Raw genomic sequence first — 27,968 nt, forward strand, 5'->3', positions numbered from 1 at the left:
TGAGGACAAATACTTTGTGCATGACACAAGTAGTTTTTCCAACAATTGTTTACAGATTATTTCACTTATGATTTACTTATTACTTACTCTGTATCACAATTCCAATGGGTCAGAAGTTTTCATACATTAAGTTGACTGTGCCTTAAGAGAAAACAGCGGGTATTTTAGCTTTCTTTTGTAGAGTGCCTGAAGCACACAGCACAGGTTTGTTCTAGTAGGTTTGGTGCAGACTCAGCAATGTGACTCGCCCTTTTCTACATGCTGCCTTATCTGTGGAGATAAACAATGCAAACAGGAACCAGCAAAGGCCCAATGCCTCGATCACAGACGACCTCAGGTGAAACGACATTGAAGTAACCTTTTATAACCACACCCATTCAGTCAGATAGACGGCCGTGTTTCAAGGCAAGCATGTACAACAATGTTACTTACTAGGCACAGTGAGGAATATGGCAGTGCTAGCGGGCTGTGAGTTACGTGTGAAGTATTGTGCATATAGTCTTTCAACCCCACAGTGTACGATAGTGTCTGTGAAGCAATCCACATAGAGAGGAGAACTGGTCTGAAATTAACTGAGGCAGAAGGAATCACATAACCATGTCATTAATGTGTGTGTGTGTGTGTGTGTGTGTGTGTGTGTGTGTGTGTGTGTGTGTGTGTGTGTGTGTGTGTGTGTGTGTGTGTGTGTGTGTAAATGCCAAGAAGGGAGCTTTGGTTTTCAACATTCTACATAATCTTAGTGCTTTGCATATTCTTAGTGTTCTGCATATTCTTAGTGTTCTGCATATTCTTAGTCCAGGAGTGTGGTGTTGTCATGATGACAGAGGGGGTGGATAGGGTTGGAGGGAGAGCTTGGCTTTAAGAAAGGCTCTTGTCGTAGGCCTTGACCACACGTTTGATATGGAACAGTTTGTGTCTCAACTTGCGACACTCCAGCTTCTTAGCCTGGTAGTCTGGTGTCTGGGGAGGAGCAGAGAGAAAACAGATCATTTGTTTCATCGTCTATTCTCCATTATTGGGTGATAAGAGTTCATTCTTTATAATGTAGAAAGATTTCATAGAAATGTCTGCTCACCCGCTTAAGGTCTTTCAGTCGATTATATTCCTCTGCCACAACCTAAAGTAAAGCATAAGGAGAATAATAACTATTTCTCCCTGGTTCTAAGTATCTCAGTGGAGGCTGGTGAAGGAAGGAGAGATCATAGTATTGACCTTGTCCTCCTATTTAAATTGACACCAGCCTCCACCATCCGGACACACATATGGCCCCTGGCGACAGGGGTTGTAGGCCCCACCTCCACCCTCTCTCTGTCTGTCTGTGACCCTCTAGTCTGCCTGTAGTCTGTCTGTGACCCTACAGTCTGTCTGTGACCCTCTATGACCCTACTGTGTCTCCACCCTCTCTCTATGACCCTACTGTGTCTCCACCCTCTCTCTATGACCCTACTGTGTCTCCACCCTCTCTCTATGACCCTACTGTGTCTCCACCCTCTCTCCATGACCCTACTGTGTCGCCAACCTCTCTCAATGGCCCTACTGTGTCTCCAACCTCTCTCTATGACCCTACTGTGTCTCCAACCTCTCTCTATGACCATACTGTGTCTCCAACCTCTGTCCATGACTACTGTCTGTCTCCACCCTCTATGACCCTACTGTCTGTCTCTCTCTCCACAGTTCCTGCTGTACTCTCAAAAATAATATCATAACATTTCAAATTAAAATAAAAAAAGCCTCCACTGGTCTCCCTCTGGTTTCTCACCTGGTACTGGGCGGAGGTCTCGTCCAGTGTGTCCAGCTGCCTGCTGAGTTTGTTCATCTGGTCACTGATGTCATCCATCTCAGCACACAGATGTTTGTACTCCCTCAGGTCGGCATCAAACTCCCTCTTGTACTCCTGACGCTGGCCGTCTGACGTTATCTCTGGGTAGACGCTGAAAGGAAAGAGAGAGAAATAGACAAAGTCAGAGATTATTGTTAGACATTGTTTACACATACACTACACCGTTGAAGTCAGAAGTTTACATACATTTAAAACCAGTTTTTCACAATTCCTGACATTTACTTCCTGTCTAAGGTCAGTTAGGATCACCACTTTATTTTAAGAACGTGAAATGTCAGAATAATAGTAGAGAGAATCATTTCAGGATTGCAGGAACCAGATTAAACCTCCTCCTGGATTTAAAAGCATTGTTAATGGATCATCTCAATTGAAAGTGATTCTTAATCCAGGACTAGACTTAATCTGGGTCTGTGAAACCTGCACTTTAATGTTCTGAGCTTGTTCCTTGAATGGATACAGTAAGATACAGTTGAAGTCGGAAGTTTACATACACTTGGGTTGGAGTCATTAAAACTTGTTTTTCAACCACTCCACATATTTCTTGTTATCAAACTATAGTTTTGGCAAGTCGGTGAGGAAACATACTTTGTGGATGACACAAGTACTTTTTCCAACAATTGTTTATAGACAGATTATTTCACTTATCATTCACTGCATCACAATTCCAGTGGGTCAGAAGTTTACATACACTAAATTGACTGTGCCTTTAAACAGCTTGAGAAATTCCAGTAAATGATGTCATGGCTTTAGAAGCATCTGATTGTCAATTAGCCTTACTTTTAGTCAATTGGAGGTGTACCTGTGGATGTATTTCAAGGCCTACCTTCAAACTCAGTGCCTCTTTGCGTGACATAATGGGGAAAATCAAGAGGAATCAGCCAAGACCTCAGAATTGTAGCCCTCCACAATTCTGGTTCTTCCTCGGGAGCAATTTTCAAATGACTGCAGGTACCGCGTTCATCTGTACAAACAATAGTACGCAGGTATAAACACCATGGGACCACGCAGCCGTCATACTGCTAAGGAAGTAGACACGTTCTGTCTCCTAGAGATGAAAGTACTTTGGTGCGAAAAGTGCAAATCAATCCCAGATCAACAGCAAAGGACCCTGTGAAGATGCTGGAGGAAACAGGTTCAAAAGTATCTATATCCACAGTAAAACCAGTCCTATATCAAATCAAAATCAAATAAAATGTATTTATATAGCCCTTCGTACTTCAGCTTATATGTCAAATTGCTGTACAGAAACCCAGCCTAAAACTCCAAACAGCAAGCAATGCAGGTGTAGAAGCACGGTGGCTAGGAAAAACTCCCTAGAAAGGCCCAAACTTAGCCTGGTTCATCTCTAGGTTTCTTCCTATGTGGGGTGGCCAGTCCTCTTCTGGCTGTGCCGGGTGGAGATTATAACAGAACATGGCCAAGATGTTCAAATGTTCATAAATTACCAGCATGGTCAAATAATAATAATCACAGGCAGAACCATTGAAACTGGAGCAGCAGCATGGCCAGGTTGACTGGGGACACCAAGGAGTCATCATGTCAGGTAGTCCTGAGGCATGGTCCTAGGGCTCAGGTCCTCCGAGAGAGAGAAAGAAAGAAAGAAAGAAAGAGAGAATTAGAGAGAGCATACTTAAATTCACACAGGACACCGGATAGGACAGGAGAAGTACTCCAGATATGACAAACTGACCCTAGCCCCCCGACACATAAACTACTGCAGCATTTATACTGGAGGCTGAGACAGGAGGGGTCAGGAGACACTGTGGCCCCATCAAATGACACCCCCGGACAGGGCCAAACAGGAAGGATATAACCCCACCCACTTTGCCAAAGCACAGCCCCCACACCACTAGAGGGATATCTTCAACCACCAACTTACCATCCTGAGACAAGGCCGAGTATAGCCCACAAAGATCTCCGCCACGGCACAACCCAAGGGGGGGCGCCAACCCAGACAGGAAGATCACATCAGTGACTCAACCCACTCAAGTGACGCACTCCTCCTAGGGACGGTATGAAAGAGCCCTAGTAAGCCAGTGACTCAGCCCCTGTAATAGGGTTAGAGGCAGAGAATCCCAGTGGAAAGAGGGGAACCGGTCAGGCAGAGACAGCAAGGGCGGTTCGTTGCTCCAGAGCCTTTCTGTTCACCTTCACACTCCTGGGCCAGACTGTTTTTATTTATTTACTTTTCTGCTCTTTTGCACACCAATATCTCTACCTGTTATGTACTTGAGTGAAGACCCAAAAGCGGTTTTAACAGAAAACAGAGTTCTTTAATGAAAAACAGGAATGGCATAAATCCTCTTCCAACGTAGTCAATGGAACAAAAAGAACGTTAGAATAATGCAGGATGCACCTGCCAGGCAGACTCCGACAGGATAGGACAAGGTGGAAGCAAACGGGACGACAGCTTGCTTCTGGCATCAAAAACACAAACAAGAATCAGACACTGAAAGTAGCAGGAACAGAGAGAGAAATAGAGACCTAATCAGAGGGGGAAGAGAGAACAGGTGTGAAAGAGTGAATGAGCTAGTTAGGGGAGATGTAGAACAGCTGAAGAATGAGAGACAGAGAAGGTAACCTAAAAAGACCAGCAGAGAGAGACAGAGTGAAGAGAAAGGACAGGAACAGACATAACAAGACATGACAGTACCCCCACTCACCGAGCGCCTCCTGGCGCACTCGAGGAGGAAACCTGGCGGCAACGGAGGAAATCATCGATCAGCGAACGGTCCAGCACGTCCCGAGAGGGAACCCAACTCCTCTCCTCAGGACCGTACCCCTCCCAATCCACTAGGTACTGATGACCACGGCCCCGAGGGCGCATGTCCAAAATCTTACGAACCCTGTAGATGGGTGCGCCCTCGACAAGGATGGGGGGGAGGGACGAGCGGGGGCGCGAAGAACGGGCTTAACACAGGAGACATGGAAGACCGGGTGAACGCGACGAAGATAGCGCGGAGAAGAAGTCGCACTGCGACAGGATTAATGACCTGAGAAATACGGAACGGACCAATGAACCGCGGGGCCAACTTGCGAGAAGCTGTCTTAAGGGGAAGGTTCTGAGTGGAGAGCCATACTCTCTGACCGCAACAATATCTAGGACTCTTGGTCCTACGCTTATTAGCGGCCCTCACAGTCTGCGCCCTGTTACGGCAAAGTGCCGACCTGACCCCCTTCCAGGTGCGCTCGCAACGCTGGACAAAAGCCTGAGCGGAGGGGACGCAGGACTCGGCGAGCTGAGATGAGAACAGCGGAGGCTGGTACCCGAGGCTACTCTGAAAAGGGGATAGACCGGTAGCAGACGAGGGAAGCGAGTTGTGGGCGTACTCTGCCCAGGGGAGCTGTTCTGACCAAGACGCAGGGTTACGAAAAGAAAGACTGCGTAAAATGCGACCAACAGTCTGATTGGCCCGTTCGGCTTGACCGTTAGACTGGGGATGAAAGCCGGACGAGAGACTGACGGAAGCCCCAATCAAACGGCAAAACTCCCTCCAAAATTGAGACGTGAACTGCGGGCCTCTGTCGGAAACGACGTCAGACGGAAGGCCATGAATTCGGAAAACATTCTCGATAATGATCTGAGCCGTCTCCTTAGCAGAAGGGAGCTTATCGAGAGGAATGAAATGAGCCGCCTTAGAGAATCTATCGACAACCGTAAGAATAACTGTCTTCCCGCTGATGAAGGCAGTCCGGTGATAAAATCTAAAGCGATGTGAGACCACGGTCGAGAGGGAATGGGAAGCGGTCTGAGACGGCCGGCAGGAGGAGAGTTCCCAGATTTAGTCTGCGCGCAGACCGAACAAGCGGCGACAAATCGACGCGCGTCACGTTCCCGAGTGGGCCACCAGAAACGCTGGCGAATGGAAGCGAGCGTACCCCGAACGCCGGGGTGGCCGGCTAACTTGGCAGAGTGGGCCCACTGAAGAACGGCCGGACGAGTAGGAACGGGAACGAACAGAAGGTTCCTAGGACAAGCTCGCGGCGACGGAGTGTGAGCGAGTGCTTGCTTTACCTGCCTCTCAATTCCCCAGACAGTCAACCCGACAACACGCCCGTCAGGGAGAATCCCCTCGGGGTCGGTGGAGACCTCAGAAGAACTGAAGAGACGAGATAAAGCATCAGGCTTGGTGTTTTTTGAGCCCGGACGATAAGAAATAACAAACTCGAAACGAGCGAAAAACAGAGCCCAACGAGCCTGACGCGCATTAAGTCGTTTGGCTGAACGGATGTACTCAAGGTTCCTATGGTCAGTCCAAACGACAAAAGGAACGGTCGCCCCCTCCAACCACTGTCGCCATTCGCCTAGGGCTAAGCGGATGGCGAGCAGTTCGCGATTACCAACATCATAGTTACGTTCTGACGGCGATAAGCGATGAGAGAAAACGCGCAAGGATGGACCTTGCCGTCAGAGAGAGAGCGCTGAGAAAGAATGGCTCCCACGCCCACCTCTGACGCGTCAACCTCAACAACAAACTGTCTAGAGATGTCAGGTGTAACAAGAATAGGAGCGGATGTAAAACGATTCTTAAGAAGATCAAAAGCTCCCTGGGCGGAAACGGACCACTTAAAGCACGTCTTAACAGAAGTAAGGGCTGTGAGGGGAGCTGCCACCTGACCGAAATTACGGATGAAACGACGATAGAAATTAGCGAAGCCCAGAAAGCGCTGCAGCTCGACGCGTGACTTAGGAACGGGCCAATCAATGACAGCCTGGACCTTAGCGGGATCCATCTTAATGCCCTCAGCGGAAATAACGGAACCGAGAAAAGGGACAGAGGCGGCATGAAAAATGCACTTCTCAGCCTTCACATAAAGACAGTTCTCCAAAAGGCGCTGGAGGACGCGTCGCACGTGCTGAACATGAATCGAGAGAGACGGAGAAAAATCAGGATATCGTCCATGTAAACGAAAACAAAAATGTTCAGCATGTCTCTCAGGACGTCGTTAACTAGTGCCTGAAAGACAGCTGGAGCGTTAACGAGGCCGAAAGGAAGAACCCGGTATTCAAAGTGCCCTAACGGAGTGTTAAACGCCGTCTTCCACTCGTCCCCCTCCCTGATGCGCACGAGATGGTAGGCGTTACGAAGGTCCAATTTGGTGAAAAACCTGGCTCCCTGCAGGATCTCGAAGGCTGAAGACATAAGAGGAAGCGGATAACGATTCTTAACTGTTATGTCATTCAGCCCTCGATAATCCACGCATGGGCGCAGGGACCCGTCCTTCTTCTGAACAAAAAAAAACCCCGCTCCGGCGGGAGAGGAGGAGGAGACTATGGTACCGGCGTTGAGCGAAACCGACAAATAATCCTCGAGAGCCTTACGTTCGGGAGCCGACAGAGAGTATAATCTACCCCGGGGGAGTAGTTCCCGGAAGGAGATCAATACTACAGTCATACGACCGGTGTGGAGGGAGAGAAGTGGCCTTGGAACGACTGAACACCGTGCGCAGATCGTGATACTCCTCCGGCACCCCTGTCAAATCGCCAGGCTCCTCCTGTGAAGTAGAGACAGAGGAAACAGGAGGGATAGCAGACATTAAACAGGTCACATGACAAGAAACATTCCAGGATAGGATAGTATTACTAGACCAATTAATAGAAGGGTTATGGCGCACTAGCCAGGGATGACCCAAAACAACAGGTGTAAAAGGTGAACGAAAAATTAAAAAAGAAATGGTTTCGCTATGATTACCAGAGACAGTGAGGGTTAAAGGCAGCGTCTCACGCTGAATCTTGGGGAGAGAACTACCATCTAAAGCGAACAAGGCCGTGGGCTCCCCTAACTGTCTGAGAGGAATGTCATGTTCCCGAGCCCAGGTCTCGTCCATAAAACAGCCCTCCGCCCCAGAGTCTATCAAGGCACTGCAGGAAGCAGATGAACCGGGCCAGCGGAGATGGACCGGAAAGGTAGTGCGTGATCCAGAAGGAGAGGCCTGAGTAGTTGCGCTCACCAGTAGCCCTCCTTTTACTGATGAGCTCTGGCTTTTACTGGACATGAGGTGACAAAATGACCAGCGGAGCCGCAGTAGAGACAGAGGCGATTGGTGATTCTCCGTTCCTTCTCCTTGGCCGAGATGCGGATACCCCCAGCTGCATAGGCTCAGCATCCGAGCCGGCGGAGGAGGGTGGCAGTGATGCGGCAGGTGGCAGTGATGTGGAGAGGGGAGCAACGGAGAACGCGAGCTCCTTTCCACGAGCTCGGCGACGAAGATCAAACCGTCGCTCTATGCGAATAGCGAGAGCTATTAAGGAGTCCAGACAGGAAGGAACCTCCCGGGAGAGGATCTCATCCTTAACCTCGACGAGGAGACCCTCCAGAAAACGAGCGAGCAAAGCCGGCTCGTTCCAGTCACTAGAGGCAGCGAGAGTGCGAAACTCAATAGAATAATCCGTTATGGATCTATTCCCCTGACATAGGGAAGACAGGGCCCTGGAAGCCTCCTCGCCAAAAACAGAACGGTCAAAAACCCGTATCATCTCCTCCTTAAAGTCCTGATACTGGTTAATACACTCAGCCCTCGCCTCCCAGATTGCCGTGCCCCACTCACGCGCCCGTCCGGTAAGGAGAGAAATGACGTAGGCGATGCGGGCTGCGCTCCTGGAGTAAGTGTTGGGCTGGAGAGAGAACCCCACATCACACTGAGTGAGGAATGAGCGGCACTCAGTGGGCTCCCCAGAGTAACACGGCGGGTTGTTGATCCTGGGCTCCGGAGACTCGGAAACCCTGGAAGTGGGCGGTGGATCGAGGTGGAGTTGGTGAACCTGTCTTGTGAGGTCGGAGACTTGGACGGCCAGGGTCTCAACGGCATGTCGAGCAGCAGACAATTCCTCCTCGTGTCTGCCTAGCATCGCTCCCTGGATCTCGACGGCGGAGTGAAAAGGGTCCGGAGCCGCTGGGTCCATTCTTGGTCTGATTCTTCTGTTATGTACTTGAGTGAAGACCCAAAAGCGGTTTTAACAGAAAACAGAGTTCTTTAATGAAAAACAGGAATGGCATAAATCCTCTTCCAACGTAGTCAATGGAACAAAAAGAACGTTAGAATAATGCAGGATGCACCTGCCAGGCAGACTCCGACAGGATAGGACAAGGTGGAAGCAAACGGGACGACAGCTTGCTTCTGGCATCAAAAACACAAACAAGAATCAGACACTGAAAGTAGCAGGAACAGAGAGAGAAATAGAGACCTAATCAGAGGGGGAAGAGAGAACAGGTGTGAAAGAGTGAATGAGCTAGTTAGGGGAGATGTAGAACAGCTGAAGAATGAGAGACAGAGAAGGTAACCTAAAAAGACCAGCAGAGAGAGACAGAGTGAAGAGAAAGGACAGGAACAGACATAACAAGACATGACACTACCTGTACATGACCATCTGATCATTTATTACTCCAGTGTTAATCTGCAAAATTGTAATTATACGCCTCCCTCCTCATGCCTTTTGCACAGAATGTATATAGACTCCCTTTTTTTCTTTTCTACTGTGTTATTGACTTGTTAAATGTTTACTCCATGTGTAACTCTGTGTTGTCTGTTTACACTGCTAGGCTTTATCTTGGCCAGTTCGCAGTTGCAAATGAGAACTTGTTCTCAACTAGCCTACCTGGTTAAATAAAGGTGAAATAAATAAAAATAAAAAATAAATAAATAAAAGACTACACTCAATCATATGACCCACTGCAGAGATGAGTCTTCAGTAAAGACTTAAAGGTTGAGACCAAGTTTGCGTCTCTCACATGGGTAGGCAGACCATTCCATAAAAATGGAGCTCTATAGGATAAAGCCCTGCCTCCAGCTGTTTGCTTAGGAATTCTAGGGACAATTAGGAGGCCTGCGTCTACGTGTAGGTATGTACGGCAGGACCAAATCAGAGAGATAGGTAGGAACAAGCCCATGTAATGCTTTGTAGGTTAGCAGTAAAACCTTGAAATCAGCCCTTGCCTTGACAGGAAGCCAGTGTAGGGAGGCTAGCACTGGAGTAATATGATAATTTTTTTTGGTTCTCGTCAGGATTCTAGCAGCAGTATTTAGCACTAACTGAAGTTTATTTAGTGCTTTATCCGGGTAGCCGGAAAGTAGAGCATTGCAGTAGTCTAACCTGGAAGTGACAAAAGCATGGATTAATTTTTCTGCATCATTTTTGGACAGAAAGTTTCTGATTTTTGCAATGTTACGTAGATGGAAAAAAGCTGTCCTTGAAACAGTCTTGATATGTTCTTCAAAAGAGAGATCAGGGTCCAGAGTAACGCCGAGGTCCTTCACAGTTTTATTTGAGATGTCTGTACAACCATTAAGATTAATTGTCAGATTCAACAGAAGATCTCTTTGTTTCTTGGGACCTAGAACAAGCATCTTTGTTTTGTCCGAGTTTAAAAGTAGAAAGTTTGCAGCCATCCACTTCCTTATGTCTGAAACACATGCTTCTAGCGAGGGCAATTTTGGGGCTTCACCATGTTTCATTGAAATGTACAGCTGTGTGTCATCCGCATTGCAGTGAAAGATAACATTATGTTTTCGAATGACATCCCTAAGAGGTAAAAATATATAGTGAAAACAATAGTGGTCCTAAAACGGAACCTTGAGGAACACCGAAATTTACAGTTGATTTGTCAGAGGACAAACCATTCAAAGAGACAAACTGATATCTTTCCGACAGATAAGATCTAAACCAGGCCAGAACTTGTCCGTGTAGACCAATTTGGGTTTCCAATCTCTCCAAAAGAATGTGGTGATCGATGGTATCAAAAGCAGCACTAAGGTCTAGGAGTACGAGGACAGATGCAGAGCCTTGGTCTGATGCCATTAAAAGGTCACCTTACCACCTTCACAAGTGCAGTCTCAGTGCTATGATGGGGTCTAAAACCAGACTGAAGCATTTCGTATACATTGTTTTTCTTCAGGAAGGTAGTGAGTTGCTGTGCAACAGCCTTTTCTAAAAATTTTGAGAGGAATGGAAGATTCGATACAGGCCGATAGTTTTTTATATTTTCTGGGTCAAGGTTTGGCTTTTTCAAGAGAGGCTTTATTACTGCCACATTTAGTGAGTTTGGTACACATCCGGTGGATAGAGAGACGTTTATTATGTTCAACATAGGAGGGCCAAACACAGGAAGCAGCTCTTTCAGTAGTTTAGTTGGAATAGGGTCCAGTATGCAGCTTGAAGGTTTAGAGGCCATGATTATTTTCATCATTGTGTCAAGAGATATAGTACTAAAACACTTGAGCGTATCTCTTGATCCTAGGTCCTGGCAGAGTTGTGCAGACTCAGGACAACTGAGCTTTGAAGGAATACGCATATTTAAAGAGGAGTCCATAATTTGCTTTCTAATAATCATGATCTTTTCCTTCATGAATTTATTACTGCTGAAGTGAAAGCCATCCTCTCTTGGGGAATGCTGCTTTTTAGTTAGCTTTGCGACAGTATCAAAAAGGAATTTAGGATTGTTCTTATTTTCCTCAATTAAGTTGGAAAAATAGGATGATCGAGCAGCAGTAAGGGCTCTTCGATACTGCACGGTACTGTCTTTCCAGGCTAGTCGGAAGACTTCCAGTTTGGTGTGGCGCCATTTCCGTTCCAATTATCTGGAAGCTTGCTTCAGAGCTCGGGTATTTTCTGTGTACCAGGGAGCAAGTTTCTTATGAGAAATATTTTTTGTGTTTAGGGGTGCAACTGCACCTAGGGTATTGCGCAAGATTAAATTGAGTTACTCAGTTAGGTGGTTAACTGATTTTTGTCCTCTGGCGTCCTTGGGTAGACAGAGGGTGTCTGGAAGGACATCAAGGAATCTTTTTGTTGTCTGTGAATTTATAACACAACTTTTGATGTTCCTTGGTTGTGGTCTGAGCAGATTATTTGTTGCAATTGCAAACGTAATAAAATGGTGGTCCGATAGTCCAGGATTAGGAGGAAAAACATTAAGATCCACAACATTTATTCCATGGGACAAAACTAGGTCCAGAGTATGACTGTGACAGTGAGTGGGTCCAGAGACATGTTGGACAAAACCCACTGAGTCGATGATGGCTCCGAAAGCCATCATATCAACATAACCTGAAAGGCCGCTCATCAAGGAAAGGCCGCTCAGCAAGGAAGAAGCCACTGCTCGAAAACCGCCATACAAAAAGACAGACTACAGTTTGCAACTGCACATGGGGACAAAGATCGTACTTTTTGGAAAAATGTCCTCTGGTCTAATGAAACAAAACTAGAACTGTTTGGTCATAATGACCATCGTTATGTTTGGAGGAATAAGGGATGCTTGCAAGCTGAAGAACACCATCCCAACCGTGTAGCATGGGGGTTTGACCCAAGTTAAACAATTTTAAGGCAATGCTACCAAATACTAATTGAGTGTATGCATTGCTGCCTTTGGGCCAATTAGTGTAATTTTGTAAATGACTGATCCCTATGGCAAGACACATCATTCATCCAAGTTCCGTCAAAATCAGGCCAGTGGTGTCTGAAATATTGCTTGTGACTAACGTATGTACAGTTGATTACTATAGCAACCCCCTTTGACAGGGTTTGCAACATGTGTGCCAAGTGTTGTTACAATACGAATATCCTTGATTGATTTATATGCATTTGTGCCAGACCACGCCCACGTGAATGTTTATTGGTCAATAGCGGCCAGGTTGTTTTAAGTACACCTCTGAAAAATAGTGTGTTGAGAGACCTTTGTCCATTGTTGCCACATACCAACTTTCATGCAGATCAGTCATTCGGTGCCAGAGGAGTAGCATTTTAAGTATTTTTCCCAACATTCAAAATGGAGGAAAATTCATCACTGCAGACCTTGTAGGTGCCTAAGGCCAAATTGTTCCTTGTGAAGAGAGGGAACTATGTACTGAATTTCATGATTTCAGGTCAAACGGGACAGGGGACGTGACCTTTCAAAATGTGCATTTTCAATCGCTTGTTATAGCGCCACCATCTAGCGAATCCTTTTTGTAAAGGAAGGAATCTTGCGGAGCGTCATATGAGATATAAGACATACTGAATGTTGCAAAGATCATGTTATACATGGTTAATATTCACCTATAGTATACAGTATGTCTTATATCTTATATACAGTACATAGTACATAGTATACAGTATACGTAGTACATAGTATACAGTCTTGGTAGTCCCTATCACCCGGCGATGCGTCTCCACGACGGCTGGGTTCGTACTGCTTACTGTTGCCAGTTAGATAAGTAGAATATTCCCATAGGTCAAGATAACAGCTTATCTTGCGAGGGAATCCTGCCATATGAGAAATATAAGATGCTATAAAGATCACTCCACACATGGTTTATATTCACACTGAGTACAAAAATACTTATTTTTCACCATAATTTGCAAATAAATTCATTAAAAATCCTACAATGTGATATTCTGGATTTTTTCCCCTCATTTTGTCTGTAATAGTTGAAGTGTACCTATGATGAAAATTATAAGCCTCTCTCATCTTTTTAAGTGGGAGAACTTGCACAATTGGTGGCTGACTAAATACTTTTTTGCCCCACTGTATACAGGGGGTACCAGTACAGAGTCAATTTGGAGGCTATATACAGGAGGAACCGGTACAGAGTCAATGTGGAGGCTAAATACAGGGTGTACCGGTACAGAGTCAATGTGGAGGCTAAATACAGGGTGTACCGGTACAGAGTCAATGTGGAGGCTAAAAACAGAGGGAACCGGTACAGAGTCAATGTGGAGGCTAAATACAGGGTGTACCGGTACAGAGTCAATGTGGAGGCTATATACAGGGGGTTCCGGTACAGAGTCTATGTGGAGGCTAAATACAGGGGGAACCGGTACAGGAGTCAATGTGGAGGCTATATACAGGGGGAACCGGCACAGAGTCAATGTGGAGGCTATATACAGGGGGAACCGGTACAGAGTCAATATGGAGGCTAAATACAGGGGGTACCGGTACAGAGTCAATGTGAAGGGGTACATTTTAGTTGAGGTAATATGTACATGTAGGTAGAGGTAAAGTGACTATGAAAGGATAATAAACAGAGAATAGCAGTGTGTTCAGGTGGATGTTGACCGCTCCATTATTACAATTCTTATTGATAAAGTTTGACAACACACAAACCTTGTCCTTTCCTCCTGTTTTGTAGATGGCTCTTCAGGTTTCTTATCCAGCTCACCCAGTGTTTCCTGTAAAGGCATGATTACAATAGATACAGGAAAGGCTGTGGCAGACGGAAATCCTTACGACATAAAACTTGGATAACAAGTACAAGGAGGACTGATGTCATTATGGAGGATGTGGACATCCTGAAAGGCTACACAATATCATATGACCTCCTTGGAAACAACTGAGAGCATTTTGTTACTTTCCTCCGTTACGGCCAATCAGAGTCCAAACAGGTATCCATGACAGTATAATTGAGAGAATATTCTAATTAACGCTTTGCTTGATGAGATGCACTCCATATTAATTATTTTTCTTTGTCTTTTTTTCCTTTAGGCAGTTGATTTCATGAATGAATTCTTATCTAGTATTTTAGCCATGCTTCGAGTGACTAGTTTGACTCTTGCACCAAAAACAGATAATAAATAGGTAACTTGGGTCTCATGAGTGCACGAATGCCTGTGATGCAAAATGTTGTTTAAAGCCTAATGAATAAAGGATGATCTCAAAGACCAATGTGGTTGTGTGGTCATTTTTCATTCAAATCAAACAGAATATGAAATTAATATAGCAGACTTTATAGTATCAAAACAATACCTTGATTAACCTTGTACTGCAGTTGGCTAAATCAGCGTCACACAGATTGTTTCTGGGTAGTCCTAAACAAATCTACATAGAAACGAGTATACACTTCACACGCATGGTTATTGGCTTAACAAAAGAAGACCCCTATACCATATCAGATACATTGATATATATTCCATTGTAAGTTTGCATCCCAATATTAGACTTTATATCCATCACAGAAGACTGAAATATAACAAAACCGTTTGACATCGAAACAATGGATTTTCTGCAGTTTAAAAAAAATGTTCATAAGTTTTTACATCATGAAAAATATGACTTTAGCTGGTCTATAGTATACAGTCTTGTAATGGTAGGATGACTTTAGCTGGTCTATAGTATACAGTCTTGTAATGGTAGGATGACTTTAGCTGGTCTATAGTATACAGTCTTGTAATGGTAGGATGACTTTAGCTGGTCTATAGTATACAGTCTTGTAATGGTAGGATGACTTTAGCTGGTCTATAGTATACAGTCTTGTAATGGTAGGATGACTTTTGCTGGTCTATAGTATACAGTCTTGTAATGGTAGGATGACTTTAGCTGGTCTATAGTATACAGTCTTGTAATGGTAGGATGACTTTAGCTGGTCTATAGTATACAGTCTTGTAATGGTAGGAGGACTTTAGCTGGTCTATAGTGTACAGTCTTGTAATGGTAGGATGACTTTAGCTGATCTATAGTATACAGTCTTGTAATGGTAGGATGACTTTTGCTGGTCTATAGTATACAGTCTGTAATGGTAGGATGACTTTAGCTGGTCTATAGTATACAGTCTTGTAATGGTAGGATGACTTTAGCTGGTCTATAGTATACAGTCTTGTAATGGTAGGAGGACTTTAGCTGGTCCATAGTGTACAGTCTTGTAATGGTAGGATGACTTTAGCTGATCTATAGTATACAGTCTTGTAATGGTAGGATGACTTTAGCTGGTCTATAGTATACAGTCTTGTAATGGTAGGATGACTTTTGCTGGTCTATAGTATACAGTCTTGTAATGGTAGGATGACTTTAGCTGGTCTATAGTATACAGTCTTGTAATGGTAGGATGACTTTAGCTGGTCTATAGTGTACAGTCTTGTAATGGTAGGATGACTTTACCTGGTCTATAGTATACAGTCTTGTAATGGTAGGATGACTTTTGCTGGTCTATAGTATACAGTCTTGTAATGGTAGGATGACTTTTGCTGGTCTATAGTATACAGTCTTGTAATGGTAGGATGACTTTACCTGGTCTATAGTATACAGTCTTGTAATGGTAGGATGACTATAGCTGGTCTATAGTATACAGTCTTGTAATGGAAGGATGACTTTAGCTGGTCTATAGTATACAGTCTTGTAATGGTAGGATGACTTTAGCTGGTCTATAGTATACAGTCTTGCAATGGTAGGATGACTTTAGCTGGTCTATAGTATACAGTCTTGTAATGGTAGGATGACTTTTGCTGGTCTATAGTATACAGTCTGTAATGGTAGGATGACTTTAGCTGGTCTATAGTATACAGTCTGTAATGGTAGGATGACTTTTGCTGGTCTATAGTATACAGTCTTGTAATGGTAGGATGACTTTTGCTGGTCTATAGTATACAGTCTTGTAATGGTAGGATGACTTTACCTGGTCTATAGTATACAGTCTTGTAATGGTAGGATGACTATAGCTGGTCTATAGTATACAGTCTTGTAATGGAAGGATGACTTTAGCTGGTCTATAGTATACAGTCTTGTAATGGTAGGATGACTTTAGCTGGTCTATAGTATACAGTCTTGCAATGGTAGGATGACTTTAGCTGGTCTATAGTATACAGTTTTGTAATGGTAGGATGACTATAGCTGGTCTATAGTATACAGTCTTGTAATGGTAGGATGACTATAGCTGGTCTATAGTATACAGTCTTGTAATGGTAGGATGACTTTAGCTGGTCTATAGTATACAGTCTTGCAATGGTAGGATGACTTTAGCTGGTCTATAGTATACAGTCTTGTAATGGTAGGATGACTATAGCTGGTCTATAGTATACAGTCTTGTAATGGTAGGATGACTTTAGCTGGTCTATAGTATACAGTCTTGTAATGGTAGGATGACTTTAGCTGGTCTATAGTGTACAGTCTTGTAATGGTAGGATGACTTTACCTGGTCTATAGTATACAGTCTTGTAATATTAGGAGGACTTTAGCTGGTCTATAGTATACAGTCTTGTAATGGTAGGATGACTTTAGCTGGTCTATAGTATACAGTCTTGTAATGGTAGGGTGACTTTAGCTGGTCTATAGTATACAGTCTTGTAATGGTAGGAGGACTTTAGCCGGTCTATAGTGTACAGTCTTGTAATGGTAGGATGACTTTAGCTGATCTATAGTATACAGTCTTGTAATGGTAGGATGACTTTAGCTGGTCTATAGTATACAGTCTTGTAATGGTAGGATGACTTTTGCTGATCTATAGTATACAGTCTTGTAATGGTAGGATGACTTTAGCTGGTCTATAGTATACAGTCTTGTAATGGTAGGATGACTTTAGCTGGTCTATAGTGTACAGTCTTGTAATGGTAGGATGACTTTACCTGGTCTATAGTATACAGTCTTGTAATATTAGGAGGACTTTAGCTGGTCTATAGTATACAGTCTTGTAATGGTAGGATGACTTTAGCTGGTCTATAGTATACAGTCTTGTAATGGTAGGATGACTTTAGCTGGTCTATAGTATACAGTCTTGTAATGGTAGGAGGACTTTAGCTGGTCTATAGTGTACAGTCTTGTAATGGTAGGATGACTTTAGCTGATCTATAGTATACAGTCTTGTAATGGTAGGATGACTTTTGCTGGTCTATAGTATACAGTCTGTAATGGTAGGATGACTTTAGCTGGTCTATAGTATACAGTCTGTAATGGTAGGATGACTTTTGCTGGTCTATAGTATACAGTCTTGTAATGGTAGGATGACTTTTGCTGGTCTATAGTATACAGTCTTGTAATGGTAGGATGACTTTAGCTAGTCTATAGTATACAGTCTTGTAATGGTAGGATGACTTTAGCTGGTCTATAGGGTACAGTCTTGTAATGGTAGGATGACTTTACCTGGTCTATAGTATACAGTCTTGTAATATTAGGAGGACTTTAGCTGGTCTATAGTATACAGTCTTGTAATGGTAGGATGACTTTACCTGGTCTATAGTATACAGTCTTGTAATGGTAGGATGACTTTAGCTGGTCTATAGTATACAGTCTTGCAATGGTAGGATGACTTTAGCTGGTCTATAGTATACAGTCTTGCAATGGTAGGATGACTATAGCTGGTCTATAGTATACAGTCTGTAATGGTAGGATGACTATAGCTGGTCTATAGTATACAGTCTTGTAATGGTAGGATGACTTTAGCTGGTCTATAGTATACAGTCTTGCAATGGTAGGATGACTTTAGCTGGTCTATAGTATACAGTCTTGTAATGGTAGGATGACTATAGCTGGTCTATAGTATACAGTCTTGTAATGGTAGGATGACTATAGCTGGTCTATAGTATACAGTCTTGTAATGGTAGGATGACTTTAGCTGGTCTATAGTATACAGTCTTGTAATGGTAGGATGACTTTAGCTGGTCTATAGTGTACAGTCTTGTAATGGTAGGATGACTTTACCTGGTCTATAGTATACAGTCTTGTAATAGTAGGAGGACTTTAGCTGGTCTATAGTATACAGTCTTGTAATGGTAGGATGACTTTTGCTGGTCTATAGTATACAGTCTGTAATGGTAGGATGACTTTAGCTGGTCTATAGTATACAGTCTGTAATGGTAGGATGACTTTTGCTGGTCTATAGTATACAGTCTTGTAATGGTAGGATGACTTTTGCTGGTCTATAGTATACAGTCTTGTAATGGTAGGATGACTTTACCTGGTCTATAGTATACAGTCTTGTAATGGTAGGATGACTATAGCTGGTCTATAGTATACAGTCTTGTAATGGAAGGATGACTTTAGCTGGTCTATAGTATACAGTCTTGTAATGGTAGGATGACTTTAGCTGGTCTATAGTATACAGTCTTGCAATGGTAGGATGACTTTAGCTGGTCTATAGTATACAGTTTTGTAATGGTAGGATGACTATAGCTGGTCTATAGTATACAGTCTTGTAATGGTAGGATGACTATAGCTGGTCTATAGTATACAGTCTTGTAATGGTAGGATGACTTTAGCTGGTCTATAGTATACAGTCTTGCAATGGTAGGATGACTTTAGCTGGTCTATAGTATACAGTCTTGTAATGGTAGGATGACTATAGCTGGTCTATAGTATACAGTCTTGTAATGGTAGGATGACTTTAGCTGGTCTATAGTATACAGTCTTGTAATGGTAGGATGACTTTAGCTGGTCTATAGTGTACAGTCTTGTAATGGTAGGATGACTTTACCTGGTCTATAGTATACAGTCTTGTAATATTAGGAGGACTTTAGCTGGTCTATAGTATACAGTCTTGTAATGGTAGGATGACTTTAGCTGGTCTATAGTATACAGTCTTGTAATGGTAGGGTGACTTTAGCTGGTCTATAGTATACAGTCTTGTAATGGTAGGAGGACTTTAGCCGGTCTATAGTGTACAGTCTTGTAATGGTAGGATGACTTTAGCTGATCTATAGTATACAGTCTTGTAATGGTAGGATGACTTTAGCTGGTCTATAGTATACAGTCTTGTAATGGTAGGATGACTTTTGCTGATCTATAGTATACAGTCTTGTAATGGTAGGATGACTTTAGCTGGTCTATAGTATACAGTCTTGTAATGGTAGGATGACTTTAGCTGGTCTATAGTGTACAGTCTTGTAATGGTAGGATGACTTTACCTGGTCTATAGTATACAGTCTTGTAATATTAGGAGGACTTTAGCTGGTCTATAGTATACAGTCTTGTAATGGTAGGATGACTTTAGCTGGTCTATAGTATACAGTCTTGTAATGGTAGGATGACTTTAGCTGGTCTATAGTATACAGTCTTGTAATGGTAGGAGGACTTTAGCTGGTCTATAGTGTACAGTCTTGTAATGGTAGGATGACTTTAGCTGATCTATAGTATACAGTCTTGTAATGGTAGGATGACTTTTGCTGGTCTATAGTATACAGTCTGTAATGGTAGGATGACTTTAGCTGGTCTATAGTATACAGTCTGTAATGGTAGGATGACTTTTGCTGGTCTATAGTATACAGTCTTGTAATGGTAGGATGACTTTTGCTGGTCTATAGTATACAGTCTTGTAATGGTAGGATGACTTTAGCTAGTCTATAGTATACAGTCTTGTAATGGTAGGATGACTTTAGCTGGTCTATAGGGTACAGTCTTGTAATGGTAGGATGACTTTACCTGGTCTATAGTATACAGTCTTGTAATATTAGGAGGACTTTAGCTGGTCTATAGTATACAGTCTTGTAATGGTAGGATGACTTTACCTGGTCTATAGTATACAGTCTTGTAATGGTAGGATGACTTTAGCTGGTCTATAGTATACAGTCTTGCAATGGTAGGATGACTTTAGCTGGTCTATAGTATACAGTCTTGCAATGGTAGGATGACTATAGCTGGTCTATAGTATACAGTCTGTAATGGTAGGATGACTATAGCTGGTCTATAGTATACAGTCTTGTAATGGTAGGATGACTTTAGCTGGTCTATAGTATACAGTCTTGCAATGGTAGGATGACTTTAGCTGGTCTATAGTATACAGTCTTGTAATGGTAGGATGACTATAGCTGGTCTATAGTATACAGTCTTGTAATGGTAGGATGACTATAGCTGGTCTATAGTATACAGTCTTGTAATGGTAGGATGACTTTAGCTGGTCTATAGTATACAGTCTTGTAATGGTAGGATGACTTTAGCTGGTCTATAGTGTACAGTCTTGTAATGGTAGGATGACTTTACCTGGTCTATAGTATACAGTCTTGTAATAGTAGGAGGACTTTAGCTGGTCTATAGTATACAGTCTTGTAATGGTAGGATGACTTTAGCTGGTCTATAGTGTACAGTCTTGTAATGGTAGGATGACTTTACCTGGTCTATAGTATACAGTCTTGTAATAGTAGGAGGACTTTAGCTGGTCTATAGTATACAGTCTTGTAATGGTAGGAGGACTTTAGCTGGTCTATAGTGTACAGTCTTGTAATGGTAGGATGACTTTAGCTGATCTATAGTATACAGTCTTGTAATGGTAGGATGACTTTAGCTGGTCTATAGTATACAGTCTTGTAATGGTAGGATGACTTTTGCTGGTCTATAGTATACAGTCTTGTAATGGTAGGATGACTTTAGCTGGTCTATAGTATACAGTCTTGTAATGGTAGGATGACTTTAGCTGGTCTATAGTATACAGTCTTGTAATGGTAGGATGACTTTTGCTGGTCTATAGTATACAGTCTGTAATGGTAGGATGACTTTAGCTGGTCTATAGTATACAGTCTGTAATGGTAGGATGACTTTTGCTGGTCTATAGTATACAGTCTTGTAATGGTAGGATGACTTTTGCTGGTCTATAGTATACAGTCTTGTAATGGTAGGATGACTTTACCTGGTCTATAGTATACAGTCTTGTAATGGTAGGATGACTATAGCTGGTCTATAGTATACAGTCTTGTAATGGAAGGATGACTTTAGCTGGTCTATAGTATACAGTCTTGTAATGGTAGGATGACTTTAGCTGGTCTATAGTATACAGTCTTGCAATGGTAGGATGACTTTAGCTGGTCTATAGTATACAGTCTTGTAATGGTAGGATGACTATAGCTGGTCTATAGTATACAGTCTTGTAATGGTAGGATGACTATAGCTGGTCTATAGTATACAGTCTTGTAATGGTAGGATGATTTTAGCTGGTCTATAGTGTACAGTCTTGTAATGGTAGGAGGACTTTAGCTGGTCTATAGTATACAGTCTGTAATGGTAGGAGGACTTTAGCTGGTCTATAGTATACAGTCTTGTAATGGTAGGATGACTTTAGCTGGTCTATAGTATACAGTCTTGTAATGGTAGGATGACTTTTGCTGGTCTATAGTATACAGTCTGTAATGGTAGGATACCATTAGCTGGTCTATAGTATACAGTCTGTAATGGTAGGATGACTTTTGCTGGTCTATAGTATACAGTCTTGTAATGGTAGTATGACTTTAGCTGGTCTATAGTATACAGTCTGTAATGGTAGGATACCATTAGATGGTCTATAGTATACAGTCTTGTAATGGTAGGATGACTTTAGCTGGTCTATAGTATACAGTCTGTAATGGTAGGATACCATTAGATGGTCTATAGTATACAGTCTTGTAATGGTAGGATGACTTTAGCAGGTCTATAGTATACAGTCTTGTAATGGTAGGATGACTTTATCTGGTCTATAGTATACAGTCTGTAATGGTAGGATGACTTTAGCTGGTATATTTGATCATATCTAAACAAAGTGTTCTGCTGTGATCTACCCTGAAGGAGCAGAGCCAAGACTTGCCTTATTCATTCTTTAATAAATGGTTAAACATATTTGTACGAGGTGTTTCCTTTCTGAAGTAGTGATTATGTAGAAAACATTTGATTGAGAAACAAACATTCTAAACCAGAGGTAGAGCTAGTTGCAAGAACGCTCGGGTCTCAAAGAGTTAAGTTGAATAACAGGATGTTAGTTTTGGATCTTGTAATCAAAGAGCGATGCTTTTTCTTCACGAGACACAACCCACAGTGAGACATTCACATGCAAACCAGGAGTCCGACCACAGTAAGTACTGTTGCTGATCTTTGACTAATACTAATTTATAATAATCAACAGTACCATAAAAGGAGTTTGTGTGTGAACATGTTTAACTATACTTGTGGCGACCAGATTTAGGGTTAGGATTAGTGTTGAAGAAAACAGGTTAGTAAAACAGGACTGTGTGTGTGTGTGTGGGGGGGGGGGGGGGGTGTTACATAATTACATGTCTTCTTACCCCCATTATTCTTAGATGGAGATTGGTGACATGATTGAGATCAACAGAGGTCAATACAAACACTGGGCTCTGTACATTGGACATGGAAAGGTAATCCAGTTGATAGTTACAGGTATGATGTTTTTCTGGAAATGTTTTTGTTGTAGCTGATATTCCAATTCCAGAATTGGGGCAGGGTGTAAACATCATCTGAAGTCAACCGTTAACAGCAGAGTACTGGCCCAATGCTCTAACCACTAGGCTACCTGCCGCCCCTAACAGCAGATTACTGGCCCAATGCTCTAACCACTAGACTACCTGATGCCCCTAACAGTAGAGTACTGGCCCAATGCTCTAACCACTAGACTACCTGATGCCCCTAACAGCAGAGTACTGGCCCAATGCTCTAACCACTAGGCTACCTGCCGCCCCTAACAGCAGAGTACTGGCCCAATGCTCTAACCACTAGACTACCTGCCGCCCCTAATAGTAGAGTACTGGCCCAATGCTCTAACCACTAGGCTACCTGCCGCCCCTAATAGTAGAGTACTGGCCCAATGCTCTAACCACTAGGCTACCTGCCGCCCCTAATAGTAGAGTACTGGCCCAATGCTCTAACCACTAGACTACCTGCCGCCCCTAACAGTAGAGTACTGGCCCAATGCTCTAACCACTAGGCTACCTGCTGCCCCTAACAGCAGAGTACTGGCCCAATGCTCTAACCACTAGGCTACCTGCCGCCCCTAATAGTAGAGTACTGGCCCAATGCTCTAACCACTAGGCTACCTGCCGCCCCTAATAGTAGAGTACTGGCCCAATGCTCTAACCACTAGACTACCTGCCGCCCCTAACAGTAGAGTACTGGCCCAATGCTCTAACCACTAGACTACCTGATGCCCCTAACAGTAGAGTACTGGCCCAATGCTCTAACCACTAGACTACCTGATGCCCCTAACAGTAGAGTACTGGCCCAATGCTCTAACCACTAGACTACCTGATGCTCCTAACAGTAGAGTACTGGCCCAATGCTCTAACCACTAGACTACCTGATGCCCCTAACAGCAGAGTACTGGCCCAATGCTCTAACCACTAGACTACCTGCTGCCCCTAACAGCAGAGTACTGGCCCAATGCTCTAACCAATAGGCTACCTGATGCCCCTAACAGTAGAGTACTGGCCCAATGCTCTAACCACTAGACTACCTGATGCCCCTAACAGTAGAGTACTGGCCCAATGCTCTAACCACTAGACTACCTGATGCCCCTAACAGTAGAGTACTGGCCCAATGCTCTAACCACTAGACTACCTGATGCCCCTAATAGTAGAGTACTGGCCCAATGCTCTAACCACTAGACTACCTGATGCCCCTAACAGTAAAGTACTGGCCCAATGCTCTAACCACTAGACTACCTGATGCCCCTAACAGTAGAGTACTGGCCCAATGCTCTAACCACTAGACTACCTGATGCCCCTAACAGTAGAGTACTGGCCCAATGCTCTAACCACTAGACTACCTGATGCCCATAACATCACAGTAAAACTGATATCAACATGGTCGATAGTCAGAACTTTATGAACATATTCAATCAGCTACAGCATCTGCTGTTCTCTCTGTCTCTTTATTTCTCATCATCAAAACACACCTTTTTCTTTCCTCCTGTTTTGTAGATGGGCCTTCAAGAGTATCTTTCTGCAGTTTTAGCTCATCCAGCGGCAGTGTTTCCTGCAAAGGCACGATAACAATAGAGACATTACAGGATGTGGCAGCAGGGAATACTTACAAAATCAACAACTACTTGAATGACGAGTACAAACCAAGGAGGACTGATGTCATTATGGGGGATGTGGACAAAATGAGAGGCAGCACAATAAAATATGACCTCCTTGGACGCAACTGCGAGCATTTTGTTACTTTCCTCCGTTATGGCAAATCAAAGTCCAAACAGGTAGCCATGACAGTATAATGAGAGAATATTCTAATTAGTGCTGTGCTTGAGGAGATGCACTACATTTTAATGATCTTTTTCTTTGTATTTTTCCTTATAGGCAGATGACTTCCTGAATAATGTGTTAACTGGTACTGCAGGTTTGCTTGGTGTACTGACTGCTGCTACTGCTTCTACAGCTGCTGCAGCAAGCACAATTAGTAAATAATTTCTTGGGTCATTCATGAGTCCATGGAGAATGTCAGTAATGCAAAATGTTGTGTATTGTCTAGTTAATAAAGGACCATCTCAAAGACCAATGTGGTTGTGTGGTCATTTTTCATTCAAATCAAACAGAATATTAAATGAATATACCACCCTTTATATTATTAAAAAATGGTTATGGGCTTAACAAAAGAAGACACCTGTACAATGTCAGATACATTTAAACTGTATTCCATGTTGAGGTTGCCTCCCAATATTAGGCTTTCTATATACTTCACAGAAAACTGAAATATAACAAACTGGTTGAGGCCACTAGAGGGCGATATACTGCAGGAACAGGATCTATGGAGAATCCTCCCATACAGTTCGTGTTATATTTTCTATTACAATTTATTAGCCCCGTTTTTACATTTAGGGACAGTTCGGAGGACACAGATTAAACATACTCCTGGATTTCAAAGCATTGTTAATGGATCATCTCTATTGAAAGTGATTCTTAATCCAGGACTAGACTTAATCTGGGTCTGTGAAACCTGCACTTTAATGTTCTGAGCTTGTTCCTTGAATGGATACAGTAAGATACAGTTGAAGTCTGAAGTTTACATACACTTAGGTTGGAGTCAATAAAACACCCCACATGTTTCTTGTTAACAAACTATAGTTTTGGCACGTCGGTGAGGACAAATACTTTGTGCATGACACAAGTAGTTTTTCCAACAATTGTTTACAGACAGATTATTTCACTTATGATTTACTTATTACTTACTCTGTATCACAATTCCAATGGGTCAGAAGTTTTCATACACTAAGTTGACTGTGCCTTTAAACAGCTTGAAAAATTCCAGAAAATTATGTCATGGCTTTAGAAGCTTCTGATAGGCTAATTTACATAATTTTAGTTAATTGGAGGTGTTCCTGTAGATGTTTTTCAAGGCCTACCTTCAAACCCAGTGCCTCTTTGCTTGACATCGTGGGAAAATCAAAAGAAATCCGCCAAGACCTCAGAATTGTAGACCTCCACAAGTCTGGTTCATCCTCGGAAGCAATTTTAAAATGCCTGAAGGTACCACGTTCATCTGTACAAACAATAGTATGCAAGTATCAACACCATGGGACCACGCAGCCGTCATACTGCTAAGGAAGGAGACATGTTCTGTCTCCTAGAGATGAAAGTACTTTGGTGCGAAAAGTGCAAATCAATCCCAGAGCAACAGCAAAGGACCCTGTGAAGATGCTGGAGGAAACAGGTTCAAAAGTATCTATATCCACAGTAAAACGAGTCCTATATCAACATTACCTGAAACGCTGCTCAGCAAGGAAGAAGCCACTGCTCCAAAACCGCCATAAAAAAGACAAGACTACAGTTTGCAACTGCACATGGGGACAAAGATCAACCTTTTTGGAGAAATGTCCTCTGGTCTGATGAAACAAAACTAGAACTGTTTGGCCATAATTACCATTGTTATGTTTGGAGGAATAAGGGGGATGATTGCAAGCTAAAGAACACCATCCCAACCTTGAAGCATGGTTTGACCCAAGTTAAACAATTTAAAGGCAATGCTACCAAATACTAATTGAGTGTATGTAATCTTCTGGCCCACTGGGAATATGATGAAAGAAATTAAAGCTGAGATAAATCATTCTCTCTGCTTTTATTCTGACATTTTATATTCTTAAAATAAAGTGGTGATCCTAACTGAGCTAAAACAGGGAATTATTACTAGGATTAAAAATGTCAGGAATTGTGAAAAACTGAGTTTAAATGTATTTGGCTAAGGTGTATGTAAACTTCCGACCTCGACTGTAGGAGAACAGGTTTTTGATGACATCGTCCCACGTGAATGATGCATTGCTGCCTTTGGGCCAATTAGTGTAATTTTGTAAATGACTGATCTCTATGGCAAGACACATCATTCATCCAAGTTCCGTCAAAATCAGGCCAGTGGTGTCTGAAATATTTGCTTGTGACTAACGTATGTACAGTTGATTACTATAGCAGGGTTTGCAACATGTGTGCCAAGTGTTGTTACAATACGAATATCCTTGACTGATTTATATGCATTTGTGCCAGAACACGCCCACGTGAATGTTTATTGGTCAATAGGTTGTTTTAAGTACACCTCTGAAAAATAGTGTGTTGAGAGACCTTTGACCATTGTTGCCACATACCAACTTTCATGCAGATCAGTCATTCGGCGCCAGAGGAGTAGCATTTTAAGTATTTTTCCCAACATTCAAAATGGAGGAAAATTCATCACTGCAGACCTTGTAGGTATAGGTGCCTAAGGTCAAATTGTTCCTTTCAAAGAGAGAGAACTATGTACCAAATTTCATGATTTTAAATCAAACGGGATTAGAGATGTCACCTTTCAAATTGTGCTTTATCAATCGTTTGTTATAGCGCCACCATCTGGCCAATTAGTATAATTTTGTAAATATGGGATGGGGGAAGAAAAAAATGATACATGGTCCTGAGCACCAAATCATGAAATACTTTGTCCAATAGATCCTTTTCCAGTACGTACTGACATCACGCACAGAAGCGCAAACTCCTGGTGCAGTCAGAACGCCATCGCCGTCTGCGCCCATGAAACATAGAACATTCTTTTTTATTACTTCGAAATAAAATAACTTTTTTGAGGTTATCATACACTTACAATGATGTTTTGATTCTTGCTTGAACAATCGCTAAGATTATATTTGGTTGTGATCTTTGCAAAATCACTATTTTGGATGCGACAGTTGTTAGCTAGAATGCTAACGCTCATTGACATAGGCTGTAGCTAAAGAGCCATTTTACTGGTTGAAGTGTTTAAAGAAAAAGTGTAATGCAGTTGATTTGCAATGACACAAATATTATATTAAGCAGGACATTCATAAGAGCCTTAAAATCCAATTATAATCAAAAAGTAGAGTGAAATGCACTCATAAACAACGTGTAAATTGAGACTTTATTTGCTGGTATCTACAAGAACTCCCTTTGTTCTGACACCAACTTGTGCACATCATCCTCGTGCAGCAATGTTTGCAACACAAAAAGGGGTCTATTAACAATATTTCAGACCACCACCAGAGGGCAGTAACAGTTTACCTTCTGATGTATGGGGCATGAGCATGGGACTGTTGCAAACTGTCAGACAGGAGAGATATTTGGGAATAACACTTAAAATGTTTGAACATTCTAGATAAGGCTTTTAAAACATGAAAGCATGTTATATCTATGGAAATTCAGAAGATTACAAGCCTTAAAGTCCTTAGAATGCTTGAAAACGGGCTTGATTAGACAAGAGCTGATATCAAA

General features: G+C 42.6%; 1 protein-coding gene across 1 annotated transcript; it reads right to left on the reverse strand.

Annotated features, from left to right (window-relative positions):
• Window positions 1-348: 348 nt before the first annotated feature.
• On the reverse strand, window positions 349-24,471 carry LOC135511511 (occludin-like). Its single transcript, XM_064933000.1, has 5 exons — window positions 24,462-24,471; window positions 24,161-24,293; window positions 1,760-1,931; window positions 1,076-1,117; window positions 349-960 (listed from the first exon to the last, which is right to left on the reverse strand). Exons 1-5 carry the CDS (start codon window positions 24,469-24,471, stop codon window positions 859-861), a joined length of 459 nt encoding a protein of 152 aa, XP_064789072.1. The 3' UTR covers window positions 349-858.
• Between the last annotated feature and the right edge of the window lie 3,497 nt (window positions 24,472-27,968).

This window comes from Oncorhynchus masou, chromosome 24 (genome assembly GCF_036934945.1).
Source record: "Oncorhynchus masou masou isolate Uvic2021 chromosome 24, UVic_Omas_1.1, whole genome shotgun sequence".
In the NCBI taxonomy this organism is placed as follows: Eukaryota; Metazoa; Chordata; class Actinopteri; order Salmoniformes; family Salmonidae; genus Oncorhynchus; species Oncorhynchus masou.